Below are 24,921 nucleotides of genomic sequence, written 5' to 3'. Positions count from 1 at the left end.
TGTGCTCAGGTATTTAAACTTATTCACCCTCTCGACCTCCTTGTTATCTGTTCACTATCATCAGTTTTGTTTGGTTTTGTTTATATTGATATTAAGGCCAAATTCAAGGTCAAATTCCAGATGAAAAATGTTATCCATGCTATGGATAACGTTTTTGATACAACCGCGCTGCTACTCGTGTGGTCAAATGCATGCAATTAAATGCATTAAATATTACTTCATCGTAATGCATCGTCTTTCTAAATTTTAACACGTCTTAGGGCCGTAGTGACAGTTTTCCGGACATTAGCCCCTATACTCAAATATTTTTCTACTGTTGCACTGAATAACCCCTAGAAGTTTGATCCCATAGTTGTGAAACACCCTGCATATTTCCCACACCTTACGTGTATGTTCTGCTGATCCTTTCGAATCTGGATATTTTTTTGAATTTATGAGGTATTTCCCTTCTTAAAAGTGATGCTTATCTCTTTTAGTTTTTTGTTGAGGTGGAAACTGTCATGTTTTTCGTGTAATTTTTCTGATTTATCACATTGTTTATATAAACATGTGTTATTTACCTCTCTAATTCTGCGACGAATGTTTCTGTGGATTTCAGTGTATTACTCTTTGCTTATCTTGTTTCCTCCATAATATCTAGAATCTCTCTTTTCGAACCAAGTCTCTGTAGCTTCTTGTCGTTTACTTTGATGTTATTTCATTGTGACAAGTGTGTTGTCTGATATCTCTCGCTTAAATCATCTTTTAATTTGAACCAAACAAATAAAAAAAAAATTAGGTGTCAGTTTTATTTCCTTTACTGCATTTGCGAGTTTTCCCGCTGAATACAGTGTGGGAGTTACGTTTAGGCCGATGGAAACAATGGTTTAAAAAACAAACTTTTATTTAAAACACCAAAGTTATAAAATTTATATTATTAGGATTCGGTTTAGAAATCAGACAAAAATTTAATAAATCGGTTAAACTAAAATACACGAATGTTTCGAACTTAATAAAGAAGTGTTTAAACATTAGCAATTACTTATATTACAAGTTTCTGTACCAGTATGACCAAAAAGAAAAAAAATTAAATTATCATATCATTAATTTCAGAGTTATTTTTAGTTTTTAGCTTTAATTTGAAAAAGGGCCATACAGACTTATAGAATAGAGAATATTTGTAAAAGTCTTTTTCGTATTTTTTATAGGCTTATTACAAGCTAATTACAATATCCTCTATTTTTAACATACAGGGTGAACTTAATTCTATAAGATATGTACCATTTAACATTAGGTTATTATGCGAGCTTTCGCACATTTCTATACCTATAATATATTAATATATTTGGTATTGGTTACATTAATCCATGAATTTTCATTTATATTTTGAATTTAGGTATTCATGATATCAATTAATATTGGTTTACAGTTTGATATATTATTGTTGTATTTAATTAATTGAACTTCACAAGATGTGTCCTTATAAAAGGGTTGAGAGTGGAAATGCTACATAAATAGTCATTTTCTACAATTCTTATACATTGTTGATTAGAGTATCCAAAAACGTTATAGATATTTTGTAAAAGTGTGTTCATTTGCGTAAATGTAGAGTGTAAACGAATTATGCCAAAAAAATAAACATTACCAGATTCATAATCTTGCATAGCTTTTAATATTTGATTTCAAAGTTTTTTGATTATTAGAAATGTTTTTTATTGATTTTTGGAAAGTGTTATTACAAATGAGTTATAAATTTCATTTTTATAATTTGGATATAACTTAATTTTCTTTCCTAATTCATTATATTCAATACAAATATTAAATAATTTATATTTTTTAAATCAAATTTTTTGATGGAAGTCCAATGGTTGATTGTTTCTATTTTTTGTGAATTTTTCATATGTTGCATTTTAACGCGATTATGATCTGAAGTTTCGATAACTGTAAAAGGGGATGAATATTTAGATTAATTTGTATTTCTAGGGTTTAGTTTTTTACAGCCTTTTTGATTTAATTTAAATTTAAAAGCTTCATTACCTTTAACATTTATTTTTGTTAAAATCCTCTTTATTTCTTTATCAGTAGTAGATGTCACGTTTTTGTATACGGCATCTACTTTGTCTTTATGAGATGTTACATAATCAGAATAACATGTTGTGGAAATTAAATCAAGTGGGTCACGGGTAGTATTTCAGTTAGACCTAAAATAAGTTCATGGGGAGTAAATTTTGTATTACTATTTTATGCAATAATTGCATAAAGCATTAATTCAGATACAGTTTTGTTGTTTTGTTTTAAAATGCGAAGGTGTTCAAATATTGTTGAACGAAATCTTTCCATAAAGGAAATAGATTCATGATGCCTTAGAGTTGTAAAATGGATTTTTATTTTTTGTGCTTTTAGTAATTCTTGTAGTAATTCATTTTTAGATTCACCTTCATTAACGTAAGTTATATTTTCAGGATAACCCAAGAATGAGAAAAAGTTTAAGTTTATCACAAATCAGCTTATCAGCTTGTCCATATTTTGAAAATTTGTCGAAGATTGTTAAAAAATGTTGTTCTTCAAAAATAAAAGTGTCAATATGAAACATTTTTGAAAAGGTTTACTAGGTGTATAGGTTTTAATTAAAGGAATATAAGATTGAGTTATATTGAGTTATATCTTTTTTATGTTAGTCCAGTAATGAAGATCTTTTAATAGGTGGTTATAAGGTGTTGTAATATGTTTATACTTATTTCCAAAGTGGTATTTGATGGATTTTACGCGACTATGTAATTCGAATTACTATGAATTTCAGCTTGTTAAGTTTAGGATTTTAAAATACACATTTTTGTATAAAACTTACTTTTTAAACCGCGTTTAACCCTTAAAAACACTTAATAAACGACGGAGCGTCTATCATACGTGTCAACCGTTTCGCGCCACCATGTGATGTTTTAATAATATAATAAATTATTAAATAATAATTTATCACAGTGATTGATGTCAATCTGAAATTTTTCATTCTGCTAAATATACTTATTTTTTTAGTGGAAAATGGGGCCTAAGTGCTAATAAAACTACGATATTCCGGCGTGATAAAAAACCAAAGGACGATGCATTAAAAAAGTTTACGCGAAAAGTCACGAGCATCTCAAGATTAACAACTTTTTCTCGAGACAGTTGCCTTAATGAATTTGATACCGTGGGGCTGGTTGTGAAGAAAATGATTAGGGAGGATCTTCAACAAGTTTGGATGACAGACACTCATCAAAGGTACGTTTGTAAAAGCCTGAAATCAAGTATCGCTTACAAATTTTTTGCATCCCTTAGTATTAAGCGAAATTTGAGTCATTTTGTTGTGTTTGTTGATTCCGTTTAGAAATATTTTATTTGATATATGTTTGTTCATTTTAATGTCAGGGCTGACATATTAACAGACCAATTTATTACCAAAAAATTTACTTTATACCCCTGCCTTAATTATACTTGCTGTAAATTTTTCAGTCTTCTTCTTGTAAGGATTACCGAAGGTCCGAAGACTGTACTGGTGCTGGATAATGTGACCGAGGGTGAAACAGTCTCAGTGTGTAATTTGCAGTTTAAACATGCCTATAAAACACATACTGTCTCTGAAGGAGACCATTTTATTACTTTTAGTAAATACCCGAAATATTTGCATCTTAAAGACGCCTTGGAAGTGTTAAATACCGAGTTGGCTACTTTAGTAAGTATTTTTGTAAGGGTAAATAATACATACATAGACATTTCAACTTCTAAGGTAAAAATACAGGGTGTCCGGAAGCTAGATGCAATCCTTTAAGGGGGTGATAGCTGACTTAATTTCAAACATTTTAAGCTAAATATGTGTAGGTCGAAATTTGTTTATACATTTTTTATGGCAATTTTTACATTTTTCTCAAGAAATACCAAAATTTCACACTTAAACGGTAATAGAGCGCAATTTACAATTAGTATCGGAGTTTCAAAGTTTATTTTGTTTTGTCTAATGTATATTAATAAAAATACGATCAATTTCAAGCTTCTGTATAAACTTATTAGAAAAAATAGAAATATAATATAATAATATAATATAATAAAACCTTTTAAATGAGGTAACACAAGATTTCTATTTAATGCATTTATTCAAGATGGCGCTTATGTGTTATTTTGACATTTAGAACTGTCGTTTTTATGTCAAAATAAAATAGTGACGCATTTATTTTCGTACACTGATTTTTACCTATTCAAAAATCATAAAAATGTAAAACGTTAAAATAAAAAAAAATACTTTTTTATTAGGCCGCCATTTTGAAACGAGTTAAGATATGGGTCTAATATTTCAGGATTATAAAGTACTCATTGAGACCTTTAAAATGAGGTACCACACGACCCCCCTTTCTATTTAAAATTTTTTCTCAAGATGTCGCCCAGCCGCCATCTTGGAATTTACAACTACCTAGTTTACAGTGAAAAATAGTATCTATAGACCAATTTACTTATGCCAAGTATCAAAAAATTTTTTTGACCCGTTCAAAAAATAAATGGGGGGGGGGACTTCAAAGAAAAGCACTGTATAATAAAGTTAAAGAATTATTTATATACAGGTTTCATGTTCCGCATAATTAATTATCATTAGACCTAAAACATAAAATACACTTCACTGCAAGACCAAACTTAAAAATAGTGTAGCCTTTTTTTAAATCTTCATAAAAATAATCAACTGATTTATTTCACAGTTTTTCATCTACAGAGTGATTTTGAAAATGTTGGAGACTCCCTTGTATTTCCGTTAATATGAGACAAAGTTGCTTTTGCAGCTGCTTCAAACTGACCCTGATATAGTACCATCAAATTGGGCGGTTTGAAGCGTATCAGCCCAAAATGATTTTGTAGTGGCATAAACTTCATTGCTGTAATCCATTGCTGAAGATGAAAAATTTTGACATCAAATATTGCGATTATGTTTTAAACGTCTTGCGCCCTGTCCTCCAACCATGAAAAAATGCGCTTCTCCGCTAAAGAACATTTTTTCAGAATTTATTTTTTTAATTCTTTTTCCATTATTATCCAAAATCCTTTCTTCCAACCGAGCAAAACTATCTCATCTCTATCTAAATTTTTTTTTCCCGATAACGGGTAATTTTTTGGTTTATTTGGTGAACGTATATGTTTTTTGTAATGTTCTGTATCTGATGATGGCTGTTTACACGGCCGAAATGCATAATACATTTACCTAAGTGACCCACATGCATTTTTCTTGGAGATAAAGACTTCCCCTATTTGTTATCTTTATATACGCATTCTCCTACAAAATATGGATTCTATTCATTTATTAAATCTGCCAGTCTAGCTTACCAAGTCCGCAAATACAGAAGCTTGAACATATCGAAAAACAGGACACGCCAGAAGATTTGGTTTAACAATGAATGCCTTAGAAACAACCTGACACCAAACTATATAAATATTAGAACCAACTCTGTATCAAGAAGCTCCAGTAAAGCACTAAATATTGCCAAAAAAACCTGAATACGTCAAGAAATTCGCAACCATTACTCTAATTTAAACTCCATAGACCAGAAACTTAAGTTTTTATATTCTTTAATTTCTAAGCAGCTACACAACATTGAGTTTGATATTTTGTTGGTTTATATAATTGAACATGTACGTAGAAAGGGTAAGGAACATTTTATAATTTTGAACAAAAAACTACATAATTTAAAGAATAAACAAAATAACAACTTTTCGAATTCCTATAAGAACAGTACTGAACCCCATAAATTTCATCCTCGTATTCTCAACTTGTCCAATAGTGCTCTTTCTAACCAGGAAATACATCTTTTAAATATGGGCCTAAAGTTCAACTTACCACATTTTGATTCAAATTATGTTTCTGAACAACTTATAATTGAAGCTGAAAGAATTCTAAAAACCCACGAACTTTACAAACCAGAGTGTGTGAGAGGGCAAATATCCTTTAAAATCAACAAATATTTGAAAGATAACAATATTGATCATCTTTATAACAAGAAAAATAACATAGTTTTAAAACATTTAAAAAATAAGATGGCCAAGATAATTTAGTTTTAACAGAAGCCGACAAGGGAAACTGTATTGTTATAATGAACAAACCAGATTATTTATCTAAGGTTACTCAATTCCTAAATTCCAATAATTTTTGCAACCTAACTAACAACCCCATGAACAAGTTTATAGCCCTATTAAAGTTTACTCTTAAACAAAGCCAATTGACTCTTGATTATTTTTCCATCTCCGAAAGAAAACTCATTCCCATGAATCCCTCCACCCCTCAACTATTAAAACTATCTTACTTTTCCCCAAATCCACTTTTTAAATTGGATAGTGTGAAAGAGTTTTCTTCCAGTTGTGTAGAATTTTCTAGCAGCTTCCAGGGCTTTCAATATTTGATGGATATCACTTGAACAAAAAGTTATTAAAAATCAAAATATATCAATTGTATTGTCCGCTTTCCTTGGGAGCGTTCAAGTATTACGTAACTCACCTTTTAGGGACTTTTAACTTCCTCGCCCCCTTTCGCAACGCAGCATAACAAACAGACTGGCCTCCTCCCTGGTGTGTTATGTAGCGCTTACATTTTTATATTAATCTATCTTTATTCGTGTGTGATATTCGCCTAATATTATTTTATGTGCTTTTATTTCAAAACGATACACCTTTAATAACTTTCTTAAAAAAAAAATAAAAACACGTCAAATTAGATATACAGGGGGACGTTTAATTATGCATTTACTGAAGTTCTGTCAATCACCTCCTCACCTCCAGCTAACCTCACTTTAATATGTCAAATGGGAACCCCCATCGTGTGATACATCATAGTATGCAGCGTAAAATTCTCTATTCAACGGTACCAAAAAAAATGAAATCGTTAAACGTGTAAGCAAATAGTTAGCGAAAATGTCTAGAAATAATGAATATTTTATTTACGCCAAACTTTGGTATTTTAAATGAATACTTTTATTGTGGTACCTACATCATTTTAAAATTCTTACATTTTTTATAATAGATCTTAAAAAAAAAATACAAGCAATTTAGAAGTTAAAATGTGTGGTAACAAACAGTACATTTAGTTAGTTATCTACACAATTATGCCACCCTATATATAATATTTGCTTATGTAAACGTTATTAACGTGATAGAAAACATAACTGGCGCAGTCGGTAGGATCAGGGCAGTTTTCGATTGAGATTTGCACGTCATCGAGACGATCAATCGTAAAAACGTAAGTTTTAACTCTTCGGTCCTGATACGAACGTGGAAGCTGAGATCAAACCTTATCAGAATCGCTCTGAGACGAGAGATCAGTGGAAACACCATTTGGCAGCACGACCACAGCACCTTAGCAACGCGGGGATTCATCTGATTGGAAAAAGGTAAGTGCCAATTTCCTTTCAAACCCTTTCCCTTACTTTGGATTGAGCGAGTGGAAAGTTAGTTTTAAGATTATTGTTATTTTTAAAATTTTTATTGAAACATATATTTGAAAAACTTATTTTGAATTTATCTTTATCAATTGAATATTATTGAAATTACCATTGAACTTTCTTTTGAGCAAATCCTATTGGAATATACTCTCTCTTTATCGTAAAGGAAGAAAGATTCAAATAATTTAGTAGTAAAATTAATTTTAGAATTGAGTTTATGTTATTTAATTAATAACATTATTTTTATTAACACAGATGAAAATATTACTGTTGAATTAATGAGTCCAATTGACTGTAAAATTTTACCAGATTATCATAAAGATAATTTCGAAGTTTTTCACCTAGACAATTCAATTAATTCAAACTCAGATATATCCCATAATAACTACTTTACATCTAATAAGAATCTCGATATTACCCAATTTATCAGACATGACCATCTTAATAACGAAGAATTCGACTATGAAGTCCAATACAAAAAAGGAACCCAGAATACAAATGCTGATGCTCTATCCAGAATAGAGATTAACATGATAGAAAATGATTCTATACTTGGAAGCCCTCGAGACCTCACTGAAGAAATTGATCAATACATTGCAAATGAAAACGCTACTTTAGATGATTTAGATCAATTACCAGATCTATTTAACTCTGCTTTAGATCTAGAACCAAAATCGAATAAAATCAAAATTCTTTCTGATATACAAATATTACTCCCTCGTGACCAACGTCCACAAAATGGAGATACAATTCACTCAGCAATAGATGACCCAATATTAAATATACCTATAACAGAAAATTGTTTAAATACCTACAACCATCAAGTTCTTATTACCCACAATACAAATAAACAATATTGTGGCTTTAAAACAAAACATTTTGAGAACAAAATCAGATATCACTTAACTTTGACTAGCAACTATGTAAACGAAATCGTTATCTTTTTCCGAGAATATATCGATCCTAAAGTTGTACACTGCATGTATATTCAACAATCTGAAATTGACAATTTAGGAAATAAAATAGGAGTAATCTTATCCAAAACATTTAAACATAACTCTTACAAATTAGTAATCTCCAATACATTCTTAAACGATATAGTAAATGTAGAAATGCAAACGAATTTAATAAAGAACCATCACGAGAAAACTTGCCACCGAGGTATTAATGAATGTATGATGTCACTGAAAAAATTATATTACTGGCCCAATATGAAATTAGACCTCACCCAGTATATAAACAATTGTGACATATGTCAATAAGCCAAGTATGACCGCCATCCTCCAAAAATAGAATTTTCATTAACACCCACACCTCGAGAACCTCTAGAATCCATCCATATGGACACTTTCCAAATTTCTAAAGTAAAATTCCTAACTATAATAGATGTTTTTTTACGTTACGCCCAAGCTTACCCCTTAGAACCTAGTTGCAACGCAATTACAGTTCTAGATAATTTAGCAATTTTTATAAGTCATCATGGACTACCTCATCAGATTACCTGTGATAATGGCACAGAATTTAAAACTTACCTATTAATTGATTTTTGTAAACTTCACAAAATAACAATTCATTTCACTACTACCGGAAATTCAAATAGCAATAGTCCAATTGAAAGAGTCCATTCAACCTTAATTGATCACATTAGAGTTTTAAAACTTAAATTCCCAAATGCGACAATGAAACAACTAATGATTTATGCGATTACAGGTTACAACCTCTCTGTACATAGTGTTACTAAACAAAAACCCTTTGATGTCTTAAATGGACGTCCAAACGCTTTAGACCCTTTTGACCTTACAGATGAGATCATATTAAATAAATATGTTAATGATCGCAAAGACCGATTGAAAATTATCTATGACGAAATCTATAATCAATCTCTTAATACTAAATTACGTTTAAATGAAAAACAAAATAAAAATAAAGAAGCCCCTATAGATATCCCATCAGGATCAAAAATCTATGTAACAGATAAATCCGCTTCGAGAACTAAAGATAAAGCGCGTAAGAAAATAGAATACGTTCAAAAAGATATCGGTAATAAAATCATTACAAAAAACAAGAAAGTTGTACATAAATCTATGATACAAAAACCTAACCCTTTCTTTTCCCTAGAAATAATGAACCTCCTGACACTTCAGAAGAGCTTCGCAGTTCTCCTACAAGTATTATCGACAACAGTGATAGCGACTAATCCTATCATAACCCCAATCAAATCCCCTTTATTCCCATTTCATTTAGGAAATTAACGCTTTGCTTTTACATCATATTAACACATTAGGTATGCTTAAACATGCTAGCTACTTTATTAATGAAATTAAAACTAAACTTAATAATATTAAACCACATAGCCGTGAAAAACGAGGCTTTGTAAATATATTAGGTAAAACGTCAAAATGGCTTTTTAGTACATAAGACTCCGATGATGGAGAAAGATATGACAAAGCAATTGAAGAATTACGCTATAGTCAAAATACATATAAAAAAGAAATAAATATGCAAATATTATTAACAAAAGATCTAATTAATAGTTACAATAACACCATATATACACTAAGTAAAAATCAAAACTCTTTAAAAAATCATGTTGACCTTTTCAAAAAGCAAATGGATAAAACAATTAATGATCTTTCTATATATTTAAAACTTCAAAATACTATAAGTCAATTAATTATAAATTGCCAGAGTTTTATTACCTTTCTAGATAATTTAGAAGATGCGATAATGTTCAAGTAAGTTTTTCAAATGATAAAATAATTTTTGCTATTTTCCTATATTTATAAAAGAAACTTTCGAACTTTTCCACCTGTTTGCTATTCCAACAAACCAAACCATTATAATTCCCAAACTTCCTTACCTTATAATTGGCACTGATCTACACCAATATCAAAAAGATGCCTGCCCATTGATTGAAGACCTATACGTCTGTCAAAATGCCCTAGGACCCCAAGTGGATGACTGTACTACGTCCCTCATAAGAAAAGCAGAAAATCTAAACTGCAAGCTGCTTAAAGTTAACGTCACTACCCCTATTATCCATCCCATAAATCAGCAATATGTTCTAGCTATTCCTGCTAGCACCAAAATAAAAGCACAACAAACGTGCCAAAACAAGCAAATATTCTTTATTGATATACCTAGTTTAATAGAAATACCATATAAATGCGGTACAAGCTTGCTAGGATCACAATTCTGGAATCAAGAGGATATCCTGAGATCCAACCCTTTTCATCTACCGGATGTAACATTTAATGACTTGGAAATGCAGCTGCCAGAGGAAACAATCCAACTAGATTCAATCGACTTCAACCACATCAGATCGTTAGCAGAACATTCCAATATCTTGAAACCCCTTTCAGAGGAAGAAGAAAGAATTCACCCTGCAGCCTGGAGCTTTAGTATAACTCTTGGAACCATACTAGCCATATGCTGTATATTCTTCGCTATCTACACACTTATCAAAAAGAAAAGGTCTACTGAAGAAGAACTAGAACTTCAAGACAAAGAAGAAGCTGAAGAAAAAGATGCTACCCCTGGTACCTCGAAAAACAACACACCATCCCTGTTGTTTTCGACTTAGGCGGGAGGAGTTATGTACACAATTATGCCACCCTATATTTAATATTTGCTTATGTATATGCTTACTCAGTTATATTGTATTTCATGCTTTATTTGCATTATTTAGTCTATATAATCACTTGTAATATTAAGTTAAGGTAATCTTCGTTCTTGCTTCGAGTACACTGTATCGCGGCTTGTCAAAATAAAAGTTTTTTAAAACGTTATTAACGTGATAGAAAACATAACTAGTTCAAGCAAATTATTTATTTTTTTAAGTAAAGAATGTGTACCGTTATTTGCGAGAAAAAATAGTGTCTTCAAATTTTTTGCAAAAATCTTTGCAGTCTTATAACTTTGTATGTGTATTTATTTCACTTATATTTTTTGCGAAACCTACCTAATAGGTACAAAAAAACACTGCAATACCTTACGTTTACAATTTTAGTTTAAACAGTGAGTTAATAAAATGGTGTATACGCTAGCCGAAAGAATAGAAATAATTTTTCTTTATGGAGCTCAAGATCGGTGTGCTCGCAGAACCGCGAGAGCATTTAATGAAAGGTATCAAGATAAAAACGTGAGCCATAAATACGTATTAGAATTGATACGAAAATTTGAAGAGACGGGATCGATTTGCAGTAAGAAAAAATATGAAAATAGAGTTGTCGATGAAGCATGCCCAGTTGAAGTACTAGGACAATTTGCTGAATCCAACTTTGTCTACACCAAAGGCCGCAAAACTAACAAATATTTCCACTGGTTCCGTACATAAAGTTTAAAAAAAAAATAAGTTCTTTCCTTATAAAATTCATATTCTTTATGAACTCGGAGAAAATGATTTTGATAGGAGAATTCAATTTTGTAAAGTGATGTGCCAGCGAATTGACGACGGTCCCCATTTATTGAAGAACATTTGCTTCAGTGACGAATCGACCTTTTTTTTAAATGGCCTGGTGAACAGACATAACAGTAGATACTGGGATAATGAAAATCCGCATGTTTTTCGGGAAGGCCATACCCAATATCCCCAAAAAAATAATGTTTGGGCAGAAATTTATGGGAATGAAATAATCGGGCCATTTTTTTTGGAAGAAAATTTGACTGGCGAAATTTATTTAAACCTTTTAGAAAATGCAATATACCCTTCCATCACATATGGAAAATCAATCATGGAATCATGAATGATGAAACAAATCATGAATTATGGAAAATCAAGTAGATCAACATGGTGCTATATTATTGAATGAAAATAATATATATACACTTTCAGCAGGATCAATTACAAGTAGATCAACATGTAGATATATAGATATATAGATCAATTTCAAGTAGATCAACATGGTGCTATATTATTGAATGAAAATAATATATATATACTTTCAGCAGGATGGAGCTCCCGCGCACTACACTTTGGTAGTTCGAGAGTGGCTTAATGAAAATTTTCGAGAAAAGTGGATTTGCAGACGTGGTGCAATCGAATGGCCTGCGCGGTCTCCGGACCTAACCCCACTAGACTTTTTTCTTTGGGGCTACTTAAAAAGCAAAGTTTATAAAACCCCACCTGAGAGTATTGATTTATTTAAAAAATAGAATATTTCAAGAATGCAGAGAAATGAGCGGGCAGACCCTTGCCAATGTTCGTAAGGAGTTTGAAAATAGGCTTTTTTATTGTCTTGCTAATAACGGCGGGCATTTTGAACATTTAATAAAATAAATTTGTTAAACTAATTAAATTTGTTTTTCTACCCTACCGATTTACACTTTAATTGCTTCTTGGTCAATCAATTTAATTTTTTTTTACAACCATTGATAGCATAATGAATGCCCTTTAAAATAATGTTTCACACCAAGGGGTAGCCATTTGACATACCAAAGTTTGGCGTAAATAAAATATTCATTATTTCTAGACATTTTCGCTAACTATTTGCTTACAAATTTACCGATTTCATTTTTTTGGTACCGTTGAATAGAGAATTTTACGCTCCTTACTATGATCACACGATGGGGGTTCCCATTTGAGATATTAAAGTGAGGTTAGCTGGAGGTGAGGAGGTGATTGACAGAACTTCAGTAAATGCATAATTAAACGTCCCCCTGTATATCTAATTTGACGTGTTTTTTTTTTTTTTTTTTAAGAAAGTTATTAAGGGTGGATCGTTTTGAAATGAAAGCACTGTATAACTTCAATAACATATTTCGGAATGGAATATGTCAGATAATATATATACAAATTTCACGAAATCCCATATAGGCGAATGTCCCAGCCATTGAACATACAGTGTGACCCATTTGTTTTCGAGTCACCCTGATAAAAAGTTTATTTTTGGTGCGATTTTGCTCGGGTTTTTTTAAATTTTAGGTCCAGAAAAACTGCATCATTATAACAAAAAAAAATTCTACCATGCAAATTCCAAGGCCTACTAATGTCAGTTTTTAAGGGCCGAATTTTAAGAAACCATGCTAGGCATTTTTTTAGCAAAAAATTGTGCACACCACTGGATTCGGCATCCCCCAAAACGGCCTTATACCAAATTTCACCAAAAAATATTGAATAATAACAATTTTATGATTAAAAAAAGAAATGCGCTTTACTTCTAAATTGTCTCTAAAAATTATTGAAATATTGAATTGTCACATTTGACATCTAACTGTCAAAAGTGGTAATAGATCGTGTTTAGATAGTATTAGTAATCATGGAAAATTTAAATTTAAGAGAAAAAATTGAAATTGTTCGTCTTGTTGGTGGTAACACGCGTTCGATGAGAGAAGCTGCCAGAGAATTTAATATTAGGCATCCTGATAGACCAGTAAGTCTAAGTACTAAATACTAAGTACTGTGCAACGTGTTAATAAAATTTTCAATGAAACAGGATCTGTTTCGAAAAATCTACTTAAAAATAGACATACTGGACGGCGTGGGCTCAGAAGAAATGAAAATTACATTTTGGAATATTTTAACGGCAATCCTCGAAGTAGTGTCAGAACGGCTAGTTTGGTCCTTAACATCCCCAGAGAAAGTATAAGATGTTTGCAAAAAAATAACATAGAAGCATTTAAGCCAAAATTTTTGCACACGTTAGAGGACACGTTAGAACAACAAAACTTTCTAGATGAAATCCTTTTTAGCGATGAAGCCACTTTTACCACAAATGGCGTAGTCTCCAGTCAAAATTGCCGCCACTGGTCCGTACAGAATCCAGAATTTATAATAAATGCAAGGAGACAGTATTCGCAAAAAATTAACGTTTGGTGGGGAATACTAAGCGACAAAATTATTGGCCCTTTTTTCTTTAATGATAATTTGAATACAATTGAATTTTTGAATTTTCTTAAGAATTAATTTTCGAACGCATTAGAAGATTTACCCTTAAGATATCACCTTAATTTGAAGTTTCAATTAGATGGTTGTCCTGCCCATAATGCTCGTTTAGTAAGAGACTGGTTAAATCAACATTTTGAAAACTGTTGGATAGGACGAAACAGTTCTTTCGTTAAGTGGCCACCGAGATCCCCTGACTTAACGCCACTCGCCTTTTTCTCTGGGGCTTAATTAAAGAAAAAGTGTACAAATCAAAATCTTAAAATTTAGAAGATCTACAAGTCAGAATAATCCAGGTTTGTTCAGAAATTACTCCAGAGCAAGTCCGTAAAGTTATTTTAAATGTAGGCAAAAGAAATGTAAAATGCATAGAAAACAATGGTGGATTAGTAGAAATTTCAAAAATTTAGTAGCGGTTAATTTTCAATTTTTTTGTTTGTTGTTTTTATTTTATTTGTATTTAGCTTGGAATTGTTATTCGCTTGTATTATCTTTGTTCAATTTGTTTTTTTCATGGCTATCTACACATTTTTAAATGTAAATAAATGCATAATTTCCCTTTTTATTTTTTGTTATAAAATTGTTATTACTTAATATTTTTTGGTAAAATTTGGTATAAGGCCGTTTTGGGGGATGCCGAATCCAGTGGTGTGCACAATTTTTTGCTAAAAAAATGCCTAGCATGGTTTCGTAAAATTTGGCCCTTAAAAACTAACATTAGTAGGCCTTGGAATTTGCATGGCAGAATTTTTTTTGTTATAATGATGCAGTTTTTCTGGACCTAATATTTTAAAAAAACCCGAGCAAAATCGCACTAAAAATAAACTTTTTATCAGGGAGACCCGAAAACAAATGGGTCACACTGTATGCTAGTCGTTAAGTGAATTTACTTATTTTACCAAAAAAAACAGCCGGAAAGAATATCTTCTGCAGAAAAGTCCATACTAGAGTAAAATATGCGCGAAAGGGCTTTACAACGTGAAATCTTTGGGTTAAGTAACGCAGAGCTTGATATCGTCTCTCGGCAGCCTGACTTTAATACTTGAATGCTCCTATTCCCATCCAATCGCAGTCCCTTTCCTCCAGGTCAATTTTCAGCTTAGTAAGTTTTAGTCCATTTGCCATTTTTACGCTAATAGAAATTACGTAATTTTACAATAACGTGGTCTGCAGTTTAATCCTCCTCTCAACACTACCGGCATTCCAGATTGTTCACAATACCCATGGTGTGAAAGTGGCGTGTTAAATGCCAGTGTCCAAATAAACGATCTGTCACTATCCGAATTTCGCGTTTCTTCAAGCGCAGCAGTTCTCTGATGAGACATGCAGAGGGCCCATATATGTGTGCCTTCGCCTGTCTCATGCCAGATATTTCCGTTCATCTCTAGAATACTTGAACCATCAACTACAACAACCAGGTCAACTTCTCTAGCACACTCTCCATCGATGCAACAGCTTCATAATTCAATTTAATCAAACTGGATGTATTCAGAGCAATTTATTTTTAAAAGCATAGCAGAGCGCTTTCGGCGTATGAGCCATCATCAGTGCTAACTGAAAATGAGTTGGGTGTTATATGCGTAAAATACATTATAGTTAAAGGTGAATGAATGGAATGTACTCACTTGTCAGTTAAGCCCAGAAGTTTTCCATAGGGGAAACACATTTGATAGTATGAAAACTATACATTACATTAAGACTATACAGAACACTAAACAGGACGAACAGAATTTAAAAAGGGGAGCACTTTCTGTTTTGTTTACATTTTATTGTGGTTTCTTAGATGGCGGGAAATAATATGTCAAATTAGGTTAACCTACAGTCAACTTCACTTTAAAATTAATATTTATAGATAATACAGGGTGTTTCAGAAATATGGGATCAAACTTCTGGGGGTTGTTCAGTGCAACAGTAGAATCCATTTGAGTATAGGAACCCTTATAAATTGTGAAACTGCAGTATGCAGAGTGTGCAAAGCAAAGAATAACATAACTTAAGCTTCACAAAGTTAAGTTAATAAAACAAAATGTAAAAACAAAAATCAATTGGGTATAAATAAAATAACTAAAACTAGATAAAATTAAAACAAACTTAATTTTACTTATTAAAATATCGAAAATTTATATTTTATTAGGTAAAATTAAATTGATACTAGGCCCCTTCTAATTTATTTTCTTTTTTTAGAAGAAAGATGAGCTTATACAGAAGTGCTTAGACAAAATATCAAATCTGGACGTTAATGGTGACAATAAGCAAATACAGTCTCCTCTGGATACGGATGAAATGGAAAGTTCGCAAATTACTAGTACCGATATAGCTTTGTTAGAATGTATAGATAGAATTATATAATTGTATAATTCCTTTGATATTTTTATTTAGATATTGAGAATTTTTTAGAAACCGTTTTATTTGATGGTCATAGTGTAATTAACATAACTGCTTTTATGAATACGAAGCCAAGGGTTGCAAATACAGGGTGTTTTAGAACTATGGGATCAAACTTCTAGGGTTTGTTCAGTGCAACAGTAGAATCCATTTGAGTATAGGAACCCATGTCCGGAAATGTGTCACTACGCTACTACGGCCCTAAGACGCGTTTAAATTTTAAAAAAATATTAATTACCTAAATAGGATCTGATGCATTTATTTTTACCTTTTGTATATGATACCATCACAACAATTGTTCAAAATGTCTTCCTCCAACCTCAATACACCGATTTAAACGCCGCACATGATTTCGGCGGACTAAACTAAAAATTTGCTCCTCGTTTTGAATAATTTCAAATGCTGCTGTTATTTGTCCAATTAAGTCTAGCTCTGATTCTACTGGAGTTTCGTAGACTAAAGACTTTACATGTCCCCACAAGAAAAAATCGAGCGACGTTAAATCGGATGACCTAGGAGGCCAAGAAACTGCTCCACCTCTGGCAATTCAAGGGTGCCCAAACCGCTGAGCCTAGCAAATACTCGCGTACTTGTACAGCAAAGTGGGCCGGCACTCCATCATGCTGAAACCACATTTGCTGTCTAACGTTTAGTGGAACATTTTGAAGGAGTTCTGGGAGAACTTCCTCCAAGAAACGCAGATAAATAGGTCCTTTTAACCGTTCCGGTAGAAGGTATGGCCCATTTAAATAATCATCAACAATGCCTGCCCATACGTTGACAGATCAACGATTCTGATGTTTTCTTGGAAAAATTGCATAAGGATTTTCTTCGTCCCAAACATGGCTATTCGTACTATTAAAAATACCGTCTCTTGTGAAAGAGGCTTCATCGGTCCACAAAACATATCGTAAAAAATTTGGTTATGCAATGATGTGATCCAGAAGCCATTGACAAAATTGAACTCTAGGATGATAATCGGCTGCAGTCATACCTTGAACTTTCTGGAAGTGGTAAGGATGGAGTTGTTGCTCGTGTAGTACTCGCCAGACAGAAGCGTTACTCGTATTCATATTCTTAGCGACGTCACGTGTGCTATTTGATGGTTGATCGGCAACTCGCTGAAGCACCTCTTCTTCAAATTCGACCGTCTTACGGTTCGAGTAACACCAGTATCATGCATCTTGGTCTTAAACATGCCTGTCTCAGCGAGCCGCCGATGAACCGCAATAAACTTTTTGTATCCAGGATGCTGTCGTTCGGGATAACGTTCATGATACAACCGCGATGCTGCTCGTGCATTGCAGTTTTTTGCTCCGTATGCCAAATGCATATCCGCCAATTCTTGATTGGTAAAGTTTTCCATTAGCAATAAATGTTTAAAAATTGTAAGCTATAAAATTTTTAAACATGACATTGATAAGCGTTGATTTTAAAGAATTGTTGTTATAGTATCATGTACAAAAGGTAAAAATAAATGCATTAGATCCCATTTAGGTAATTAATATTTAATCTAAATTTAAACGCGTCTTAGGGCCGTAGTGGCGTAGTGACACATTTCCAGACATGGGTTCCTATACTCAAATGGATTCTTCTGTTGCACTGAACAACCCCCAGAAGTTTGATCCCATAGTTCTGAAACACCCTGTATGTGGGTAATTTAGAGGTAATTGTTCTGCTATCGTTGTGAATATATATTTTTTTTGTTCTGCTTAAAAATTTCTTTGAAAACCATATTAATAAAAAATTCCCATATACGAGGTATACCCTAATTGCAGTCGAAAAAAAAAGTTCATATAAACATCGTTTCAAATTTTTATAAAAATTAAAGGTGGTTAATCGAGACATAGTTTACAAAACAAGGTTTAGAATAATTAATATGAGGTTAATAGTTTATAAGCAGACAGAATCAAACTTATATCTATATATTTGTATACATTGTAAATATCCTTTTGCTCAGTTTGTAGCCATATCTTTTGCATAGAGTTCAGCAACTCTTCCCTTGTCTGGAACACTATTCATGGATTTAAAACACGCCTTTTATATCTTTTTCATTCCTGAGTGACATGTACAATGATGAAGAGAGATCCAAAAATAATGGCCGGTATGCTCCAACCATTAAACACGAAAATAATATTTTAAAAAAGGAAATGCTTTTTGTACAGTCTACATAAGTAAAGAAGAGAATATCAAAATTAGCGAAAACATTAGATTTATGAAAGAAAAATAAATATAAACCCAGCACCAAGTGAGAATTTCCGTGACTGTTTTCATGTAGATAAAGTGTTGCAAGAAATAAAAACTTGTCATAAAATCATTGTGCTTGTTGGTATATAATAAGCTGTAGTACTTTAATTTTTCAATGTCATAATTTTTATCAGATCATTATCATAATCAAGATGTTGTAATTTGGTTTATGTAGTAAGTAGCAAAACCATGTGCCTAATATAAAGTATTAAAATCATTCTCAATAGTTACGACCAAAGAAATAAGTTTTTTTTTCAAGTGTATAGTAGAGGAATGAAATTATATCTGTTTTTGTGCTTAGATCGATGTTTCGACAATTTATAGTGTCATCTTCATAAGGGTTGCGTACACAAGCCAAATGTAACTAAAGACGCCTGAATGTGATGCATCCTAAGCAGGGCGCCCACTGAATCGGCATCGACCCTCTCGGCACGGTCGGTACAATCGGTCGGATTTGCTTCACATGTATTTAGAAGGGGCCGCGCGCACTGAATCGGTTCGGTACGTTCGGTTTTCTCCGGCGACGATCTCATATTGTGGGCAGGGCAACTTTTACCGATTATACCGAACTGCGACTATTTTAGCATTTTTTCGTATAGAGTGAGGAACTTTTTCAAAGAATTTTAGAAACCGTTGATTTGATAAATATGTCAAACGAAATTTTAATCGAAGCTATTCGCAGTTTTAGAAAATTGTATGATAAACAAAACACATATTATCATGATAATTTAAGGAAAGAAAACGCTTGGGAGGAGGTATCTAAATTAACTGGATGTTCTGGTAAGTGTCATTTATTATATCTTAAATCGGTGTTTTCGTTATTTACTGTTTATTAAGTTGGAATCACCAGGAGATTTTAAAACTCAGTTTTAATTATCTGAGGATGCCAACTTCGTTGGCGAAATGTGCGAGTGTGAAAGTTCTCGTTTTGGTGTTGTGTGTATAACTCTTGCTTTGAATATAATTTATGTTTTTACAAAAATACACAAAAAAGATAGCTGATTATATAGTTCACGCATTCAAATGCACGTTGGAATGTTATGTTATAATTTATTTTATTTTACTCTGATAGGGTGTCCCACAACGAATGCCGGCTATCTATATCTCGTAGAGTTCAGAAATTTTTAAAATTTGATAGTATACCAGCGTTGAGGCGTAATTCAGCTAAAATAATTTTGAGATGGCGCCATCCTCTTTAAATTATTTTCTAAATAGTGGGATATAAAAAAATTAAGAGGGCGGAGGCTTGACACTTTGACACTACAAAATCACCCTGAACATATTTTCGTAATTTTTACTAAACTATAAGGTAGAACTTGGCTTTAGATTTGGGTTAAATGTTGGTAACAATTACGTGAAAATCTCACTTTGTACCATTATATGACTTTCAAAATTTTGTGAGCGATTTATCAATAAACCAAAATCCGCAAAATGCACTGAATCAGTACCTGTCACGACTAACGGCTGCTCGGAACACCAAGATATTTTATAAAAAAAATTCAGGCAAAAAGTAGACGATAAGTGCTTATTTAAAAAAAATTTATAGTATTAAATATTGTGTTTGGTAGATATGTCAAAATTGGTTTAGAACATTGATCAAAATTTTATGTAAAATCCAAAAATGCAATAATATATAGGGTAATTTAAAATAAGACGGTTAGCCCAACTTCCGGGTTAGCCGGAAGTTCCGCTATATCGAAATTATTTTAGCTGAATTTGACGCAGACATTCTAAAATATTTGAAAAACATTGCTTCGTCCTTCAGCAAATCATAAAATAGATGAGGATATTATTACTAATATTATTCCGAAATCTCTTCTTTTCAAAAAAATATACACCCAAAATCTCCTACGCTTTTCTACCGCTTCTACTTTAGCACAGGCTACTGCAATCATAACATCATATTCAGAATCTGAGGAACTGCTAATTTTTTTCTAAAAACGCTTAAACGGGAGCTTAATCACAATACTTCTATATGCTCGAATAGTCGAACCACTTTTAAACCTCGTCGTGTCTTCGTTCTGCCGATTGTATGAGCGCTAGTTAGACTCACAAAATATTAACCTACGTTATTTATTTCCCCTGGGTTAATATTTTGTGGTTAGAACAGTTCTACAGCACCTAGAGCACCCTAGAACTCGGCGGTTCTGCACCGCAGTATAATATGTAGTTGAAAAATGCGCTTATTTATCACTACATACTATACTACGCTACAGAGCATTAGAAAGAAAAATGTTTTTATGTGATTTGTTTGGTGCTGTAAAATTGGTAGTAACACATTTAATTATTGTGTAATTATTTATTAATTTAAATAATTACAATTAATATATACAAAATAATTAGTAAATAATTATTAATTATTTTTTTCTGGCGATTTTGATATAAGACAAGATAAAGGATGTTTAAATATTTAATGAATATAATGCGACTGGAAAATTTGAAAACAAATACCTAATGTTGTGAAGATGACAATGTGTTGTACTTTAAAAATTATAATAGTGGATTGTGGGTTTTTAAAGTACGTACCTTTAAAAACCCAATACGTACACGTAAAACGTAATTTCTTTAGTCCATTCCTAAATTTGGTTTAATTTTAAAATATAGGTTTCGCTTCAGAATGTACAGATTTATATTTTTTATAATTAATCTGCTTGTATGGATAATACGGTGGGGTAAACTTTTCTAAAATAGCGAAAAAATGTCGTTGTGTTGGTAAAAATGTTTAACGTAGCCACACATTGAACCACAAAATAGTAATAGTGCAAAAGTTGATTCATATTATTCTGCAATGCATATCAATTAAAAACTCCTTCAGTGGTTAAGCTTGACTACGTTAAGTATTTTTCTAAAGTTTGCTTTAAATTTTTTTGAGAAAAGTTTGCAAACTGTTTCGAATTAGAAGGTGCACCAAGTAAGGATACGACTATAAGAGATTATTTTATTAGATTAATTTTAATAGAAAAACAAAACAGATTTATAGGTATTAAACAAATATTTATTAAAAATAAATACAGGTACTTGACGTAAAATAAAAAATAAAATATCTCAGTATACGAAACTTTATGTTAGTATCTTAACTTTATTATCTAATTAGTTGTATTAGTATCTAAATTAGTATTTTATTATAGTTATTTATCCTAAAATAAACTTTTTAATAATATTTAACGCTATAGCTATTGCAGTCCTCAGCTTGATTCAGTGACCTTGGAACCTTACGTCTTCGGATGATTTATTTATTTTTGATGGCCTTCCTGCCTGAATTCTTTTTGATCCAGATGTCATTCCAGATCTTTGCGATCTTCTACTTGTGGACGTAGGCTGTACTTATACAGGCACTTAGGCTTGTACAGGCACTTAAGCACAAATATTCTGCATTCTATATTTGTTGCTCCAGGAGTCAAGTCTCTTTTAACCATCTGTACGAGATTTGAAAAATTTTGACCTAATTATTCTCCCGCAACTTCTTTTCTCTTAAGTAGATCATCTGGATGTGAAGATGATGAAGGCAAATTTAGAACCATATCTTGTTGAAAAAACGTAAGTGTGTCATCTTTTTCTTTACTGTTATCTTCATTTGTGATCACTTCTATGTTAGAAGTATCCATCATATCTTTAAAAAACATGTCATCAATATTTTCCTCTAGGGCTATTTTAGTTAAGATAGGTACTATTGAATTTAATCTTTTTGTTATGAATACTAGGTATCATCTCTTTTATTTTTTTATATAAAATAGACCTACTAAATTATGGAATGATTTCTTACAGCTTTTTCTTACTGATTAACAGTGGTGTTTGTATAAACTCCTTAAGTTTGGTAATATTGTCTATAGGTAGGTAACATGTCAAATCTATGGTAGATAATATTAGGTAGATGAGTAAAATAAAAAGAAAATAACACACCTTCAAAACATTGTTTTTAAATTTGAAAGTAGCATTGAATTCATTAAATATTTTAACACGCCTCATCTTGTATATTAAAATCACCAACACCAATTGTTAATGTTATTAACAATTTTACAGCACCAAACAAATCACATAAAAACATTTTTCTTTCTAATGCTCTGTAGCGTAGTATAGTATGCAGTGATAAATAAGCGCATTTCTCAACTACATAATATACTGCGGTGCAGAGCCGCCGAGTTCTATGGTGCTTTGTGCTGTAGTATAGTATGTAAATACGCGATTTGATTCAGTGGGCGCCCTCCTTAAAGATGATATTATAAATTATCGAAACGTCAATATAGATGCACACACAGACAGACACACTCTGTGTTATATTTTTTATTAACCTTTGTTTAACTATTCTCTCTTTTATGCAAATTACTTAATTATTCTGCAAATAAGTAAATTCAAACACACGCTTTATAAACGAATCTAAGCGACAAGAAGACCACCTCTACTGGTATTTAAAAACTATTAGGTAATTCACTAAGCTTTGCTTCAAAAGTCAAGTACTTTAGTGTGCCACTCAATAGTAAACTAAATTGAAACTCTTATATTACAAGACCAAGCGTACATCTCATATGAACAGTGTAGATGCACAGTTGTTACAATCTGAGGCTTCTCCTGATGGTAGTTATGTAAGCTAGATCAGTTTTTACTAAATTTGAATATGCTATTTTGTATATTTATATACAGTGCGAGTCTACTGCGAGTGCGAGTAACTTGGAATAAATTTGATAATAAATAAATGGGGACCTGTTCGGAAAAACGCTCGGACACGTCAATTGAGATTGTAAGTTGCGCATTTTTTGCAATATTTTTTTTTATAAAGATTATGCCATGTAGGCGGGGCTAATACCAACTTTCTTATTTTAAACGGGACACTCTATATGTTATTATACTCTGAAAAAAATGTGTAAAAATAAATGCTACAATTGGAGCAATTTTCTTTATAACAAAAGGTACAAATAGGGACGGTAACAAATTGTTAAAACAATCTTTATAAAATTATGTCAATCATAATGTCCTTAAAATTGTGATTGAAAGTGTTGCAATTTGATAATAAATTACATACAATATATCGAAAAATCTGATGTATTAAAAGTAGGACATACTGTTACAAAATTGAATAATCATAGACCACACGAAAAGTAGAAAGATTTCCAATAATATGAGCAATTCCAATAATTGATATACAGGGTGACAATTTCAAGAGTAGCCATGGCTTATAATTTTTAAACCGTAAAAGATATAAAAAAATGCTTAAAACCGTTTCTATAGTAACAAGGGGGAACCGAAATGATGAATTTTTTAGGGATATACTATCATCCCCCTTACCCCCAGAGCCACCCCCTTAAAAATTTTAAATTGGAAGGGTAATCGAGTGATACCTTGTTTGAAAGGTCTATTAATTCCCTATATTATGCGACCCTACTTATAATAATCAATGCATTTATTTTAGAGTTATGCCAATTTTAATATTTTATTAAAGGTTATTTAAGTGTTTTTTAATTTCTTATAAAATTAACATATTTTGAAAATGTCATAAAATATTTAACATTTGAACATTAGTACAAATGGTTAAGAACTAGGAAAACACTCTGCAATATTGCGTTTATTCTATTTTTAAAACAATAAAAATTGCATTGAACTTTAATTATTTTATTAAATGCTTAAAGTGGCTTCCATTATTTTGCAAGCAAAAGTACAATCTGTTTTCAAACTCTTGACGAACATTTCTAAAAACTTCAGTTGTTAATAATCGGCACTCTTGTGTAATTCTTTGTTTTAGCTCCTCAATGGTGGCAGGCTGCGTTTTGAAAACGACCGATTTTAGGTGACCCCAAAGAAAAAAATCGAGAGGGGTGAGATCTGGCGATCTTGGCGGCCACTCAATAGGTCCTCTTCTACCAATCCATTGGTCTGGATAATGATTATCTAGCCACTCTCTAACAGGCAATACATAATGTGGTGGGGCCCCATCTTGTTGAAAATGCAATAAATTTTCATCAAGAACAAGATCTCCATTTTCATCCCTTT

The 24,921-nt window shown here is 31.9% G+C and overlaps 1 protein-coding gene across 3 annotated transcripts in view; it reads left to right on the top strand.

Moving 5' to 3' along the window:
• The window catches only part of LOC126747528 (breast cancer type 2 susceptibility protein homolog), an 86,168-nt gene extending 69,500 nt beyond the window's left edge, over positions 1-16,668 (top strand). For all 3 annotated transcript variants that reach the window (XM_050456220.1, XM_050456221.1, XM_050456222.1), the window contains 3 exons: positions 3,013-3,237; positions 3,469-3,688; positions 16,492-16,668. In XM_050456220.1, the coding sequence (XP_050312177.1) occupies positions 3,013-3,237; positions 3,469-3,688; positions 16,492-16,656 (610 nt within the window). In that variant the 3' untranslated portion in view covers positions 16,657-16,668. The remainder of the gene's footprint in view (positions 1-3,012; positions 3,238-3,468; positions 3,689-16,491) is intronic.
• Positions 16,669-24,921: the final 8,253 nt, after the last annotated feature.

This window comes from Anthonomus grandis, chromosome 19, assembly GCF_022605725.1.
Source record: "Anthonomus grandis grandis chromosome 19, icAntGran1.3, whole genome shotgun sequence".
NCBI classification, from domain to species: Eukaryota; Metazoa; Arthropoda; class Insecta; order Coleoptera; family Curculionidae; genus Anthonomus; species Anthonomus grandis.
The sequence above is the reverse complement of the archived record's forward strand: the minus strand, read 5'-3'. Positions and strand labels throughout refer to the sequence as shown.